Source organism: Palaemon carinicauda, chromosome 24 (genome assembly GCF_036898095.1).
Source record: "Palaemon carinicauda isolate YSFRI2023 chromosome 24, ASM3689809v2, whole genome shotgun sequence".
Lineage (NCBI taxonomy): Eukaryota > Metazoa > Arthropoda > Malacostraca > Decapoda > Palaemonidae > Palaemon > Palaemon carinicauda.
In genome coordinates this window covers 73,363,698-73,381,197 of record NC_090748.1, presented here as the reverse complement: position 1 = coordinate 73,381,197, position 17,500 = coordinate 73,363,698, and the positions used below count along the sequence as shown (strand labels likewise).

The following is a 17,500-nucleotide window of genomic DNA, read 5'->3' as shown; positions in this document are numbered from 1 at the left end:
TTTGCTCTAGCTTCCAGCGAATTGCCCCTCTTGTGTCGTTATACCTGGTAATATATTTGCCTAAATACTTCAGTATTTTCCAGCGTAAAAACGTAACTGGCGTAAAAACGAAATGCAAGGAATGTCTTTTTGCATCTGAATATTTGTAGCGTATTGATTACTATTAATAAGAAGGGGTGTATATTTCATTTGGGCTTCTCATGAAAATCTTCAGTAAAATAAATGAAGTTTGAAATTATAAAGCAAAATTGGAGGGATACTACATTACGTCACGCACTCTGAGACTTAGTGTCTAAGGACGGGAGCAGTTCCGATATAAAAGGCGATATATAACATTAACTTTAATAACTCTCTCTCTCTCTCTCTCTCTCTCTCTCTCTCTCTCTCTCTCTCTCTCTCTCTCTCTCTACGTACGTATGAAATGCCTGATTGATTTTGCATTGTGACGTCATGGGTCGATCATTGTGTCAGAGGTGGTGACGACACGTCCTTGGCTTCTTGTGGATATTGTTGTCAACACCTCTGAGGGCACTGCACATTCTTGCCATAAAAAATTTGGCAAGAATGCTACGAATGTTGACGTCGAGAGATGTTCACTCTTGATTGTTAATACATATTTGTGAAATACACTTGACTTACATGGGTTTCTCACTTAAAAGCGTTAAAAGCTAAATGTCTTGAGGCTCTGAATCTTTTAAAAGTATTGTCTCATACATCATGGAGAGCAGACCGTAATACTATTTTAAAATTATACAAGGCCTTGATTTTTTCCAAAATTAGTTATGGATGGGAAATATACTCCTCAGCCACCCCAAGCCGGTTAAAATTATTAGATTTTACACATCATGCTGGTATTAGATTGTCCACAGGAGCGTTTAGAACCTCACCTATCACAAGTCTCCTTGTTGATGCTGGGGAGTTGCCTCTAGATCTTTACCGAATGTCTTTTATTATTCGGTATTGGTTTAGATTGCAAAGACTCCCTAATTCTTTAGCCTTTCAGACTGTATGCCTTGTAAGGCACTCAGCATACTTTGAGTTGCACCCAAAATCTCCTAAACCTTATGGCTTTCGGGTGAAACAATTATTAAACAGTCTTGATGTAATTAGAATTAAGGTGCTTCAATTCAAGGTATCATCAACGCCTCCATGGAAATTACCTGACGTATCTTTTTGTGAATACTTTATTGAAGAATATGACGGACTTAGAACCCAGGTCTCTTTTATGGAACATGTTGCAGAACATAGGGATCTACTTTTATATTTTCTGATGGCTCCAAATCTGATGCTGGTGTTGGATTTTGAGTACATAGTAATGATATTAATTGTAGAGGTGCACTTCCTCTAACAGCTTCCATATTTACTGCCGAGCTGTATGGCATACTAACCACTATTGATAAAATGGCTTTGGAAAAGGAGGGCGATTTTACAATTTTTAGTGATGCAAGGAGTTTTCTTCAAGCTTTGGAAGTTTTTAATTCTAGTAACCCTCTAATTTTAAAGATTTTAGAATGGCTTTTTATTATTGGACGGAGAGGTATAACAGTTCGATTTTGTTGGGTTCCAGCACATGTAGGTGTGCCTGGGAATGAGAAGGCAGATTTACTACCGAAGAATGCGGCATCCGAGTTGCTACCAATAAGGTATCCCATTCCCTATAATGATTTCCTACCTTACATCAAGAAATAGTTTTGTAATAAATGACAACAGCACTGGGATAGTCTAGATGGCAATAAAATGAGAGAAGTAACAAATATTGTATCACCTTGGAGGTATAACGTGATGCCTCGAAAATGGGAGACAACTCTTTGTTGTCTCCGTATTGGTCACACACGGTTGACACACGAGTTTCTGCTGAAGGGCCAACACCAACCGTATTGCGACAACTGTTTAGTACCTTTAACAGTGAGGCTTTTGTTGACTGAATGCCCTAATTATAATAACTTGGGAAATAAGATATCTGTTTGAGGCTCGAGGTGAGGGTGGCAGGTTCATCCTTGCCAAGATTCTTGGACATGATGTGTCCTACTATGCGAGCGGCATGTTTAGATTTATTTCAGAAGCAGGTCTTCTCAAAACTATTCAACTTCTATAATGACATTCAACTTTTATGGTTTTAATTGAATATTCTTTTAATATTTATATAAGATAAATGGTATCGGCGTCAATGACCTTAGATGTCAGGATGCCAGAAAACTTTAAATGAATCAATAAATCAATCAATCAATCGTTCTCGTGAAATTAAAGTTCTCTTGATGGACCTTGTTGCTTATGGAGGTGTAGACCCAAATTATATTTTTCCTTTGTTTTTTTTATAAAGACTTCTGATTTCTTAGCTCCCAAGTTATGCTATTTTGTGCAAGTAAGGGAGAAGAGGAGCTTCCAGCCCTTGTTGGAGAATTGGGAATGTTACTCCACTATGTAAATTTGTTTGTGTGAGCTCAAGTCCAACTGATCACCACCCAATTTCCATAACGCCCATGTGTCCAAAGTTTTTTGAACGTCTTTTGACAAAAAGTCTAAACCGGTTTGTTGAGGGTAATCATCTATTCCCTAGTTTGTAGATTGGCTTTCGTAAAAGCCTTTGACAGTCTCCAATGCTGTACAGAAATCCCTTGATTGTGGTCAAGAATTTTGCATGATTGGCTTGATTTTAGTGCTTTCTTTTGCCGTGTTAATCATGAGGCCCTTTTTTTCAAACTCAAACAGTTAGGTGTGGGTGGGTCTTTTCTTAGCATCATCATTGAGTATTTAAGTAATTGATCACAGAGAGTTGCTGTTGATGGGCACCAAAGTGGGTATAGGAATGTGATATCTGGTGTTCCTCAGTAGTGTTCTTGGCACCTTACTTTTTATACTATATACTCATGATGTGTGGTTTGGCCCAGAAAACAAGCTTGTTGCATTTGCAGATGATGCTACTCTCTTTGCATCAGTTACATCTCTAGAATGTAGATTGTGGGTGCTGAATCCTTAATAGAGTTCGCTAAAATTAATGCTTGGTGCAAATTCTGGGCAATAAAATTGAATCCTAACAAAACACAAAATATGGTCATAAGTAGGTCAAGAACAGTTGCACCTCGACATCTGGATTTCAGTATTTGATAATGTTTCTCTCACTTTATATGACTTAAAATTTTACGTGTGATAATCGACAGCAAATTTACTTTTGAGAAACACATTAGATCTGTGTCTTCTTCAGTTGCACAAAAAAAAAAAAAAAAAAAAAAAAATATGGCTTCTTGAGAAAGGCTTGCAAGATTTTCAGTGATTAATCTATTTTGAAGATGTTTTAATTCTTTCATTCTACCTTGTTTTGAGTATTGTTCTCCTCTCTGGTCTTTAGCTGCTGATTCTCGTCCTATTTTGTTGGACAGGAACTTACGGTCTATTAATTTTCTTATTCCTGTTATAGATATTAAATCTATGACACAGTCGTTCAATTAGTTCGTTATGTATGTTGCATAACATTTTTCAAAATTCTGACCATCCTTTACATTCAGATCTTCCCGGGCAGTACCATCGTGTTCGTTAGGCAAAGTATGCACTTAGGGTTAACAGTCATACCTTCTCCGTCATGAACCTCAATACAACAAAGCATTCTAGAAGCTTTATTCCAGCTGTAACAAAGTTGTGAAAGAATCTTCCTAATTGGGTAGTTGAATTGATAGAACTTCAAAAGTTTAAAGTTGCAGCAAATGATTTTATGTTACAGAGGCTGACATAAGTCTCTTTTTGTAGATAACTTTATGAAATATGTTGTTAGTGTTTTTAAAGTATTTTGTTTTAATTCTTCGTTACTTCTCATGTAGTTGACTTATCTCATTTCCTTTCCTCACTGGGCTATTTTTCTCTGTTGGAGCCCTTGGGCTTTTAGCATCCTGTATTTCCAATTAAGGTTTTAGCTTAGCTAGTAATATATATATATATATATATATATATATATATATATATATATATATATATATATGTGTGTGTGTGTGTGTGTATATATACAGTATATATTTATATATATGTGTGTATATATATACAGTATATTTTTATATCTATGTGCATACATACATATATATATCTATATATATATTATATATTTATATATATATATATATATATATATATATATATATATATAGATATATATATATATATATATATATATTATATATATATATATATATATATATATAGTGTGTGTGTGTTTGTGTGTGTGTGTGTGTGTGTGTATTTTTGTGTGTATGATATTTGGTTAAAAAAGTGGTTTTTATTTGGTTTTATGTTTTTTTATTACCAGAATTTTCCTCTAAATTTGCTAAATCCACATAATTGGATTAAATGTATTCAGTTAGATTTGTTACACTTGGAATTTCATCCTGAGCCAATTAGATTAAGACTTCTAAGAGCTAGATCATTTATTGCCTCAGTCGAACCGTATTTAAGTTATTGCAAATCCTATTTTGAGGTATAATCTTTGGATTTGCCTTTAACCTTGTTCTGCATGATGACTGCTCTATCGGACAATGCATACCATATACGAAGACTTTATTAATTTTAAAATGCTGTAAGTGAAATTATATCCGTGCTTGATATCGCATATATAGATATGATTTTCATTTCGACGTGATCATATGTTTGATCCTTGTTTTGACGTGCTCATAATTATGCCCCTGATTTTGACGCGTTCATAAGTATGCCCCTCATTTTGACGCGTTCAGAAGTATTAGCCTCACTTTGACTCATTAGTAAGTATGACCCTCTTATTAACGCGTTTATAAGTATCACCCTTACTTTGACTGTGTTAAAAGTATGACCCTCATTTTGACGCGTTCATAAGTATGCCCTTCATTTTGATGAGCTCATAGGCATGACCCTTACGTTGACGCGCTTTCAAGTATGACCCTCTTATTAGCGCGTTTATAAGTATGACCCTCACTTTCACTCACTTACAAGTATGACCCTCATTTTGACCAAGGACCACGGTATGCATATTCGTTTCATCCAGGGAATATATATGCCAAGTTCAAATTACGTTCTACTCTACATAGTTCAAAAGTTTTGATCACTGTTAAACTTAAATTTGACATTTTACCTATAATCAAGACCTTCTTCAGAAATGATATATATGGGGTTAAAATTCATGTTTATTACTCTACGTAAGCTGACAAGATATATAAGCAGTCAGTCAGACAAACAGACATTAAAGTTACAGGTTATTCTTGGGCGATAAATTGAAGTAAAAAAATTGGAAGAAACTTATTCATTGTTGAACATCCTAGCTCGTGTTCTTGTGTGGGATGTAGCACATTCATGTTGGTAAATCTTTTATCATTTTTGAAGTGCGTGGGTTTCCCTCTAACCTCTTTGAAATTTAAGCACGAATTTATTGCCTGCTGTATATATTACCCACATAAAACGAATACCATTAGTGTATAATGAAACATGATATACTGTTTTAATCATGTATGAATTCATATTTTAAGCGAGCAGGTTAGGCGATTATGCATTTTTCATGTGGCATAAAAGTGTTCTCTTCAATATTTCCATTTATCTTTTTCATTTATTTATAGACAACTCTTCTATGTACATCGATTCATATTTATGTTCCATTGACCTGTTGAATATTTCATTTCCCATTAAATGAAATAGATTTGAAAAGAAAGAAGCAGCGCTTTTACAATACTATAAGGAATAAGCTCAACAGCCATCGTACGGTATGAAATTTCATTTTCAATATTTTTATATCTTTATTTGTAATTTTATGATTGTTATTATGATGTGAATATCTTGTTTTAACATTTTTCATTATTGGTATGGTCATTGTTCTTGCCCTTTTGACTATCTTTGAATTGTGTATTTTTCAAGTCAAACATCCGGTGTGTCCTTTTCCCTGATATAGAAGTCTTGGGATAAAGTTTTCACATTGTAGAGTATATCCAGATAGTATATAAACTCTCAATAAATAGCTTTTTTTCTCTCTCATTAGTAGGGATAGTGGTTTCATAAATATTTTACCTGAGAAATATATTTCTTCAGAGGTACAGAAGATATAATTATGCAGGTTCATGTTTTTGAAAGATCAGGAGGGAATTTGCACCTACCAGTTAAATGTTAGCCAAGTTTTATATAAAATGCGTAAAATAGAATACATTATGGATAAACAAAAAGTAACATTTGAAACTATACAAATACATCTAATTCTAACGAATACACTATTATTTTGCTAATTTACTCAAATAAAGCGGTAGGTAGTCTCAGCGCTAAATTCAGTTTGGTTAAACCTTTCATAATTTCCAAATTTATTGTCTTGTTCGACCAGAATATAACAAATAACTTATTGTTAGGGGAATGACCAATATTGCTTGGTATTCTTGCCAAAATTTTAGGGAATATATAATCTGTTTACTGATTATATCATTCTGGAATAAGAATTTAATGACTAGGAAGGTTTCCGTTCAAAGTTCCGCTTGGTAATAACGAAATTGATGAACACATTTATCACAGACGTTCAAAGAAACAGAAACTCATAAGAAAGGAAATGTATTTATGATACCGTAAAAATGATAGTTTCAAAAGGATTTTCTGCACTATTCTGGAAGTCGAAGCATAGATTACATAAGAAACCAAATTTGTCGTTAAGAATGTCACAAGTAATTTCAAATTCACAGGTCGTTCAAAGAACATCCAGTTACCATTGGTATCAAAAGATGTATGCTCCCTAGCTATGGCAGTCGTGAGATTTAGAAGTTTAAACTCGTTCATCATGGACAGCATTCAGCACAGACTTGATTTGAATATCCTTGCCCGTATTAAACATCAATGCATCTTTTCAAAGGCTGCCTTCCCAACCAATAAACTTGTTTTCAAGATCAGTAAACAGCATTAATTAGAATGAAAAAGGGAAATCTCAAAATAGCATCTCGTGGGACGTTGAAATTAATTGCATTTCAGAAAGAAGGGTCTCAGGAGCAGCGCTCTTTCAGCATCCTTTAATCAGATTCCGTGGAAGACGATAAGTCAAGAATCCCAATTTTCATTTGCATAAATTTTAAGAATATGTGACTACTAAACCGTAGGTCAAATGATACATTAAAATATGATTAAACATTTCAGGGATGTTTTTACAGTTCTTGAAATTGCATGCGTCTGAGGTGTCCAGTCCCATAGAGACCAAATTATAATCGGAAAAGGAGAATAGGTGTTTTTGTATCTTCTTATCGGTGTTCACAGATATTCTCCCTGTTGAAAATATTTGAACATTTTCTTTCAAAAAGAACTAGAGCCGTTACTAGTGCGCTAATTGCACGGAAACCTACTTCAGATATAACGTGTACTTATATAGGTCATGAAAAATGAAATGTCTTTTATCATGGAAAAGTGGCATTGGCAATGGAAAATATTAAAAAAAGAAAGAAAAAAAAAAGCATGAGCATGAATATCATTGCAAGGTTTGGGCACGGAGCCAAGGTGAGGCTTGATGTTGATATGCCAACCCCCAGTGTCGTTAAATCAATGTAATTGTATTAGAGACATGAATGTTGTGTAGGCAACCCAAAATCATTTGCATAATTGTCGACACTTTACAGAAAATGTGTAAATGTTTATTGATGATGGTACTGTTTTTGTCTATTATTGAAAACGTATGGGAAATTAGTTTTTTACGCATAACAGTATTGCTGTCACATCCTGTTTTTTGTAATCTATGGATCAAATGAGAATCTTAATTGTATTACGCGACATCTTTAGCAAAATATGTTTTAGATTAGTTGTTTATTACTATTTTTTAAGTAATATCTGTAATTTTATTCACCATATTCGAAATAGTTTACATACTCCAGTAAGCACTAATAAATTATTTTTTGTTTGTGTATGTACAGTATATCTTATATGTTATTGAAAACCCCCAAGTAAAAATGTGTTGTCTATTTTTAAAGAAATTAAACTTTTTTCGGAGTCCATTTTTTTTCTTTTTTTTTGCTTCCCGGCTATTTTCTTCCCTTTCATCTCCCGAAATCCTTCTGCTACTTACATTAGCCTGCAGCATCCTGGAGAAGGCGAGGTGTGCCGGGACGTGGTGAGGGTGGTGAGCCAGGGCCCTGGAGAGCGCCTCTTCCGCCTCCCCGTGTTCCCCTGCCTCCAGATGAGCCTCGGCTGCCAGGGTGTAGAGGGTGTGGGCTGGGAAGCCTTGAGGGGCGTGAAGTAAGGCCTGAGATAACTCTTCCAGAGCGACGTGGGGATGTCCCGCCAAGATGTGAGCGCGCGCCAGCCTTTGCCTACAGCTGGTGACCGCAGAGGCGTGGCTCCAGCTGTCTCTGGCAGGCGCTGATGTGATGCCCCGGCAGCTCTCCAGGACCTGGAGTGTGAAGAGAACGGTGTGAGTGATAAAGGGAATTAAGGGCAGGACGAGTTTACTCATTTCTTTCTACTTCCAAGACTTCAAATATTTCATATATATTTTCCTTTAAGGATTTATGATTATTTTTTTACATCATAAGGTTTTGATAGAGGGGGGGGGGGGGTATTCCTTATGTATTTACTATTATTATTATTGTTGTTGTTTTAAATGTGATATTTGGGTCTTTTACGGTAGGTTATATAGATATATGCTTCTTGATTAGTTTTATTTTAATGATATAGTATACGCTATTTTAACAGTAGTAGTGAAGGTATATAGCATACTTTTTTCATGATATCAATTCTTGCTGGAAAATTTGAAACGAATAATGTATACGTGGAAAATAATTTGGGTGTACGACCAGCTAAAAAATCGGAGTACTGAATTAATAACATCAAAATGTACAAGCAAGTTAAGTTTTATTTATTTAGAAAAGACAGGTTTCCAGAAATGCAAAGAAATTGGTCTTGATTGGATTAAAGAAAAAATCACATACACACACTCCCACACACCTGTTTATCAATATATATATATATATATATATATATATATATATATATATATATATATATATATATATATATATATATATATATATATATATATATATATATAATGCCTAGTGAAGATAAGTTGATATTTTCATTATTTCCCATATATTCCTATTAAAGATTTGCATGCACACACACACACACATATATATATATATATATATATATATATATATATATATATATATATATATATATATATGGTGTGGGTTTTTGGGATTTTTGGTTATATCTATGCTGAGTGAAGGTATTAGATAAGAAAATGTATTAGAATTGTTATATGCAGATGCTTTGGTGAAAAATTGCACTGAAGGCCAAGAGATTGGCAGAAATCTCTTGAATAGAATAGATTGATAAGTAAATGCTGATAAAACTGAGATTTTTGTGTCCAAAAAGCAGGGAGGAGATGGAGTGTTTATATTAGATGAAAGAGACCTAGATTTGAAACTTGTAGAGAATTTTTGTTACCGGGGATCTACTTTTAAGTAAAAGGGAGAGTGCAACGCAGAGTTGAACGCGGCATACAAGGAGCTTGGGGAACACGTACAGGAGATCGTATGTTAGTAACTGGCAATAAAGGTATATTTCTCCTTAATTACACCTGGGATGATGTAAGTTTCAGAAACATGGACATTAAGAAGGTGGGATGAACGGAAGCTGAAAAAACTCGAAATTACACGAGGTTGATTTCGGGGATCATGTGGGGCGAGAGGATGGCAAATCAAAGATGATAAAGTGAAGACCGAAACATCGGTTGAAGTTTTGTGAGAATTTAGCCTTTTCACCACAGCACATTGTCAACAGATGTTATTAGTACAGCGTGTGTTTACAGTTTTCTGCTTGTTTACCCATCAGCAATGCCGTCACCTTACCAATATGTGGAACGAATAGCCCACGTTGTATATATTAACGTTTAAGAATGGACTATCATAAAATAGAGCTTTAACTTCCAACATTGGCCGATGCAAAGTTAAAGTAAGGTTATATATTGAGTGTATTTATAATCATAAGTAGCAAAATATAAGTATTTTACCAAAGACCGAGTTTATGTATTCAAAAAGGACTTAAACTAGGCTTAGACCACTTCGATAGGAACTAATTTGACTAATGTAGGCGCAAACACGTACCTCCAGCAATAAGACATTCATATAAGGTACAGAAAAAAAGGCAGAACATCTTTTCTGAACCTGTTTATATATATATATATATATATATATATATATATATATATATATATATATATATATATATATATATATATATATGCATATATATACAGTATATATATATATATATATATATATATATATATATATATATATGTATATATGCATATATATACAGTATATATATATATATATATATATATATATATATATATATATATATATATATATATATATATACATATATATATATATATATATATATATATATATATATATATATATATATGTGTGTGTGTGTGTGTGTATATACTGGTATATATATACATGTATATATATATACAGTATATATATATATATATATATATATATATATATATATATATATGTGTGTGTGTGTGTGTGTGTGTGTGTGCATATACAGTATATATATACATGTATATATATACAGTATATATATATATATATATATATATATATATATATATATATATATATATATATATATATATATATATATATATATATATTATACACATATATGTGTATATTTTACGGGAAGTTGCCATGTGTGTATGTGTAGATATTTAAACCCTTGTGCTTCAAAATAATAGTTGAGTTTGGATTGGCCTTTGCAAAATGAATGGCATTGTTGAGTTTCATACACTGTATATTACTTTGGCGCAGGTTCAAGATGAATAAATATAATTGAATGTTTATTTTGGCTTTTTCATGCTTAAATGCACTAAAAGAAAATCTTTAAATAACATAAAAGAATCCGATTAATGGAGCTTATTGTAGTCTAGAAATCATGAACTGATTTTGTATTAATTTTATCTTGGAAATTTAAGCTTCTCTTTCAGATTTGTTTTATAATACTTTTATTTGGTTATTTATAAGAAATGTTGGCTTTTACCATATGAAAATATTTGGAGGGGAGAGGGGTTGGATGACTGAAAGGGCGAAATTTTTTCTTTAATCTTTTAGCTACAGGGATTTTTTTTTTTTAAACAGATAAAATTAAGTTTTCTAGAGGCCGTAATGCAAATATTGAGCGATTTTAAGGAATAATAAAAGGGTTTACGGTATATAATAATCGTTAAATGCCACGTTATGTAATTTTGTTTTGGTGATGAGGAAAACCTGTTGGTTTGTGGATGACGTACACAAGAAAGGAAATGGGAATTTAATTCTCCTTTTAGAAATGGCTACGAAAGGAGAACTGATTAAGCGGATTTATTGCTCGTAAGCTGTCACGCTACAAGAAATGAAATGACATCTCGGAAAAAGAGTATTTTTTTTCGTAAAGCTTGATAAGTGGTTTCTCTTTGGGGTTTAATTTCAGAGAATACTTTTGAAATTTTAGAAAAATACTCTGTGGAAATAATTATGTTGCTCATAACAGATCTTCATATATCTGTGTACTTTTATTTATAGACAACATGTGTAAGCACAAGAGATATAATATATATATATATATATATATATATATATATATATATATATATATATATATATATATATATATATGTATGTATGTATATATATACATATATATATATATATATATATATATATATATATATATATATATATATATATATATATATGTATATATATACATATATATATATGTATGTATATATGTATATATATACATATATATATATGTATATATATATATATATATATATATATATATATATATATATATATATATATATATATATATATAAAGTGCTAGTATTCCTAAATGTTTACGCAAGAAAATTCAGGGTGTATCTTTAATAGCACTATTGATCTTTTATATTGCCTATGAAATAAGGTCTACGAAACGGCACCTATTAGTTATTGCCGCTTTTGTGTCAAAATTTAGGTCATAATCGAACATATCTTTTAATTATAATGTACATAGTTAACATATGAATCTGAACAGCCAACCAATATATATATATATATATATATATATATATATATATATATATATATATATATATATATGTGTATGTGTGTGTGTATGTATTATATATAATATATATATGTGAGTATGTATTATATATATATGTGTGTATATATATATATATATATATATATATATATATATATATATATATATGATATATATGTAATATATATGTGTATATATATATATATATATATATATATATATATATATTTATAACCTATAATACTCTACATATTTATGTGTGTCCTTGTATATGTGTATATATACCGTACAGGGTAAAAAAAATGTTTTTTACTTTGAATTCAACTGGTAAGGGAAGAAGGGGCGTTTAATTAATTTTTAAATGTTTACTGCCGCTCATATTCCAGGTCGTAGTCAAAGATTAGATATCCTTGTTAATCAAATTTGATTTGGAGTTAAATTAGGAAAACCTTTGACGCTCAAAAGAAATCAATGTCAGTAATGTTGTTAGTGACAAGCTTCATCCTCTCTCCGTAATGAAAGTAGCAGGAGCAGACGCTAATATTTTGGGACCCGTTCGATGGTTCCGAAAATTTCATTTAACGTTTTAGTTTCATGTAGCTTTAGATGTGAATATGACATGCTTTCTACAAAGACTTTGAATTAATGTTTATAAGAAAGTTGCTTCTTTCTATATTTTCCCTGTTTAATTTGGTTACGTTGTTGAAAATCCTGGCAAGGTCGCTGTGTGCATATACAGTATGTATACATTACACAGTCAGGCTTTTACTTATGTACAATCATACTTTATATACTAGATATATATATATATATATATATATATATATATATATATATATATATATATATATATACAGTATATATATATAATATATATGATCTTTTATAAACATATATTTGATACATATGTAGCCTACATACTACTAGGGCGTTTCATTGTTTATATCAATGAAGAATTACTTGTTTTGAAAACTTCAACGATGATAATTACCTAATTTACTTACATAGGTCATAAGTTACACATCAAAACCCCGTAATCTCACCGCATTATTATTCACCTCGGCCTCATATGCAGGTGTCTTTCATCTCGCCTATACAATATTTTTTAGGTCTTCCATTCCTCTTTCTGCCTAACGCCTTTTTACTTTTATAGACTGCCACCCTTCAGTATGTCAATAATAAAAAATAAACATGTTTGTGTGTCTCTTGTATGTATGTTTTTATTCACGAAAAAAAATACCTTTTATCCCAGAGAGAGAGAGAGAGAGAGAGAGAGAGAGAGAGAGAGAGAGAGAGAGAGAGAGAGAGAGAGAGAGAGAGAGAGAGAGAGAGAGAGAGAGAGAGAGAGTATGAATTTGCGAATTTGTCTCAGAAGCATTGAATTTCAACATGGTTCAGTCTGATCCAGGCGGAAATGCAATTCAGATTCGCATCGATAACTGAAGACAAAGCATAGCAAGACATGGAGGAAGGTTTGGAATCAAATGGAGATTTGTTCGGTATAGATTTTTCAAGAAGAATTTCTTCTAAATCTTCGCAATTAGAAAGAGACAAAATTTCGTAGATAATTGTATAATTATGTACCGTATGGGTAAGACGGAAACAAACCAGAACAAAGATCCGTATAAATTTTATGATATGATGGTATGATTATATGGTATTTTACGCAATATTCTAATACCAACTAAGAGTGAAAAAGAAAGAAAACAGTAAGCTGTGTTTTTACGTGCGCCATTGCGTTGATAATAGATTTTCCCAAATTGATGTTAAAAATACTATTTTAGTAGATTAAGAAAGAAAGGTAAGATTATTTTGTTAGTGGCCATCATGTTTTAAAGAATATTCTGAATAGAAAATTGATAGGGATTTGCTTTTTATGTATAAAGATTTCCAATTTTTAAGTCTACCATCTCTTAAGTATTAGGAACTGAAGTATTATGAACTGTACCTATATACATGTAAGTCCAAGTCCAATACGAGTTCCACTAGGCAAGTCCTAATGGTCATATTTAATGCATTGCTGATATCTTATCTGTAAATTCAGCCTTGGTCTATTGCCTTCGCTATTCATAACTCTTGGACATTTGACAGTGACATTGGCCTTTGGCCTTTTCCTTCATCTGGTTAACTTATATATATCCGACATATAATTTCTTATAATGGTACGGAGATGTCCTGTCATCTAATATTTTTAGCTCCTTTATTAATATTCGCTAATATGACCTGTTTATTTCCGAACTTTATTTGCATCTATGCAGATGATTCAGCTCTCCACATCTCTTTCCCAGTCGTTTACTGTTGGCAGCACTCTCTCTACTTACTCTGATGTCATGTATTCAACAACTCATATCAATTGAACGTATCTGAAAAGATATTCCATGGATTTGTCAAGTCCAATACTCACGACACATCGCTGGTCTACAAACCTAATTTTTTGTAGTTTTATGAAAATGTAACTTTTCAGTATTTTGAGTCAAAGTTGCTTAAACCATCTGGTGAGACCCTGTAAACCGAACTTCTTTTAAATAAGTGTTGTTTATTTTGGCTGTATATGATTTTGAATCTGTTGCTGAACTCATCATGAGGGTACTTCATCGTTTGTCCATTCCTTCATAGCGTTTAATAAAATTCTGTTATGACTACTCTCTCTCCCATGCTAGATCTATTGACCCATTTTGTCTCTAACACAGTGTCTTCTGTTTCTCTTTTACGTAGACATTATTTCGTCTGCCGATGAAATTCCATCTTCTCTCAGTAGCATTGGAAATTCGTATATCCTGGGAATGACACGTTCAGTAGTGGTCAATTCCCTCTGGTGCCATGGTTTGGAACTCTTTTGGAATTGAAGCCTGGTTTTCCTTCCTTCCTTCCTTTTTCTTTTGTTATTTAGGCCGTATGTAGATAAGGACATTACGATAGCCGTTCCGGTGGTCATGGCATTTAAACGAAAATGTATGCAAGAGTAAATGTAACTTTTAGCTTTTAGCATAAATCATTTTGAGGTAAGAATAAATAATGATTCCTTCAACATTCTTGTGCTGTTATTAGTTTTTTTTTTTCTCTTAATATTTATTGTGACAGATTTTATATCGACAGAGTTTTGCATTATCTTATTAGATTGTTTACGGTTCGTTAGGTCTTCCTTTTCAATGTTTGAGTGTTTATACACTATAATGGATTTTATTTTGAACGCCGTTTTAAAGTTGCTGTGATAAAAGATTTGTTTTACATACTTCCCAAAGGACGTGCACACTTACATTGGATATCGGCAATGGGGGGGGTAGTTTATTTTGGAAAATAAATGTCAGTTAATATTACCATTATGGAGCTAAGAACAAACAACAACAGAGACGAGGGTGTACGCGCGAGACCAACCTCCCTCGGTCATAACTTAAAAAGCCCATTATGTCATTCCAAAGGAAAGGAGGAAATGATATCATGAAAGGAATATACAAGTCTCATGGTAACTTTTTCCTCATGACGTCAGGGAGGGCGATTCAACTCGAATAAAACTAATAATGGCGACACTTAAGTCGTTATTGCCTCTCCAATGATGTTAAATGTTACTAAATGTTTGGGGGAATGTTTTCACTCTCAAGTTTAAATGAGATTTGGACTCCTACTTAGATTATTTGGGTGGCAGTTGGACCATCAATTTCCTCATTATTTTTTCCAGGGGCGATTTACGACTTATTGTATAGTTAAAATAAGTTTTTATGGGTTTTATATATTAAAAATCTTGATGTACGTATACGAAGCAACATTATTAAATTCAAACATACATTTACCCCAATATAACATAATATAGATTCTCTCTCTCTCTCTCTCTCTCTCTCTCTCTCTCTCTCTCTCTCTCTCTCTCTCTCTCTCTCTCTCTCTCTCTCTCTCTCTCTAAAATTATACATACATACATACCCTGTCATTCTTGCGTATATGAATCAATTACCATCTGAAATGTTTTAGAAATACAGATATATTGCATATATATATATATATATATATATATATATATATATATATATATATATATATATAAACTTACATAATTTACCTGTGATTCTACAGGATTTTATATGATCTCGATTCATATACAGTACATGAATCTACATTTTGTGCGGCATATAGACAATAAAGAACCAACACGTAACATTCTAGTCTAGCGTGACCCTTACCTTAATTGCTTGTTGTGGTTTATTAACCCTGGATAGGTACGGTCCTCGGACACCCCTTTAAGGGTATACTCGGACGCGAACGACCCCGACGCCAAAATAAATTCTTGAAAAATCAGTTTTTGCAGTAACCTCCTTTTTTCTTTTGCCAAAAAAAACTTCAATGAATGCTTAAAACAACTGTAAAGATAAATACTACTCATCTGCAGAAAAACTATTTATTATAAATATTTTAAAAAATTAAGTAGAAAAAAAAAAAGACCTGACATAAAAATTCATAAAAAAAAAGTTTATACATATATACACAAATCCTTCTAGGAATTGATTCTTGAATGTTTAGGACACATCTTGATGTATTTTGGATGAAGTCAGACCCATGGAGGTGAAGATCTGAAATGAGAAAAAAAGGGTAACTTTTTTTGGCCAAAAAAAATTGTCCAAATTTCATGAATTTTTTTGGGTACCCAAATGAAATAGGAAGTGGCTAATTTTTTTAGGGAATAAACATATGTTATCCTAAAATAGAAATATGTAAAAAAATCTTCATTATTTTGTAAATTACATTTATATCAGGGGCCATATCTAAAGGTAATTTTTTGAGTACTTGGAAATTTCGTAAAAAAATACATATATTTAATATATAATATGATATTTATGCAGGTAAAAATATACCAAAATATCACAAATTCTATAGGGAATAAGAATATATATAGATAGGCCAGCTTACGCTTCGGATATGTCCACAAAATGGCCGCCAACCACACTGACTCAGACTCCCTAATCTGCCACTTGAAATGTAGGAAGGGTATGTCAATTTCAAGGTGTTATTTACTAATCTAATTATTATTGGATATGAATAAAAATTGTATGGTGGGTTGCTGGATAATTGTCGATTATTTTACGGCTATAAAATTAAAATTCTGACCCAAAAAATTTTATTTGAAGGGAAATAAAATCGAAAAAAAAATGTAAAACAATATTTTAGCTAAAAAAATTTGATGATATTCAATCAAAAAAAAAGTGAACAAAATTTTCCGACAAATAAACATCTAGAGGAATCATTACTCTGTGATAGTTCCTTAGTACGTAGTAATTTTGAAAGAATTGGGAAAAAACGAAAAAATGGCAATCACCGGAAAATCGAACACATACCTATATATACGCCATATCTGGCTAAAAAAAAGATAGGCATGGGTAGCCAGATCATCTAGAAACACTTTCCAACACTATAAAAATATAAGTTTTGCGACACTACTTGCCAATTCCTTACGGTAACA

The 17,500-nt window shown here is 32.1% G+C and overlaps 1 protein-coding gene across 1 annotated transcript in view; it reads right to left on the bottom strand.

Annotated features, from left to right (window-relative positions):
• The window catches only part of LOC137618434 (protein O-mannosyl-transferase tmtc2-like), a 54,054-nt gene that overhangs the window by 29,025 nt on the left and 7,529 nt on the right, over nucleotides 1–17,500 (bottom strand). Inside the window, exons 4-5 of the mRNA XM_068348600.1 lie at nucleotides 16,227–16,252; nucleotides 8,024–8,347 (exon numbers count right to left, since the gene is read on the bottom strand). Coding sequence (XP_068204701.1) covers nucleotides 8,024–8,347; nucleotides 16,227–16,252 — 350 coding nt within the window. The remainder of the gene's footprint in view (nucleotides 1–8,023; nucleotides 8,348–16,226; nucleotides 16,253–17,500) is intronic.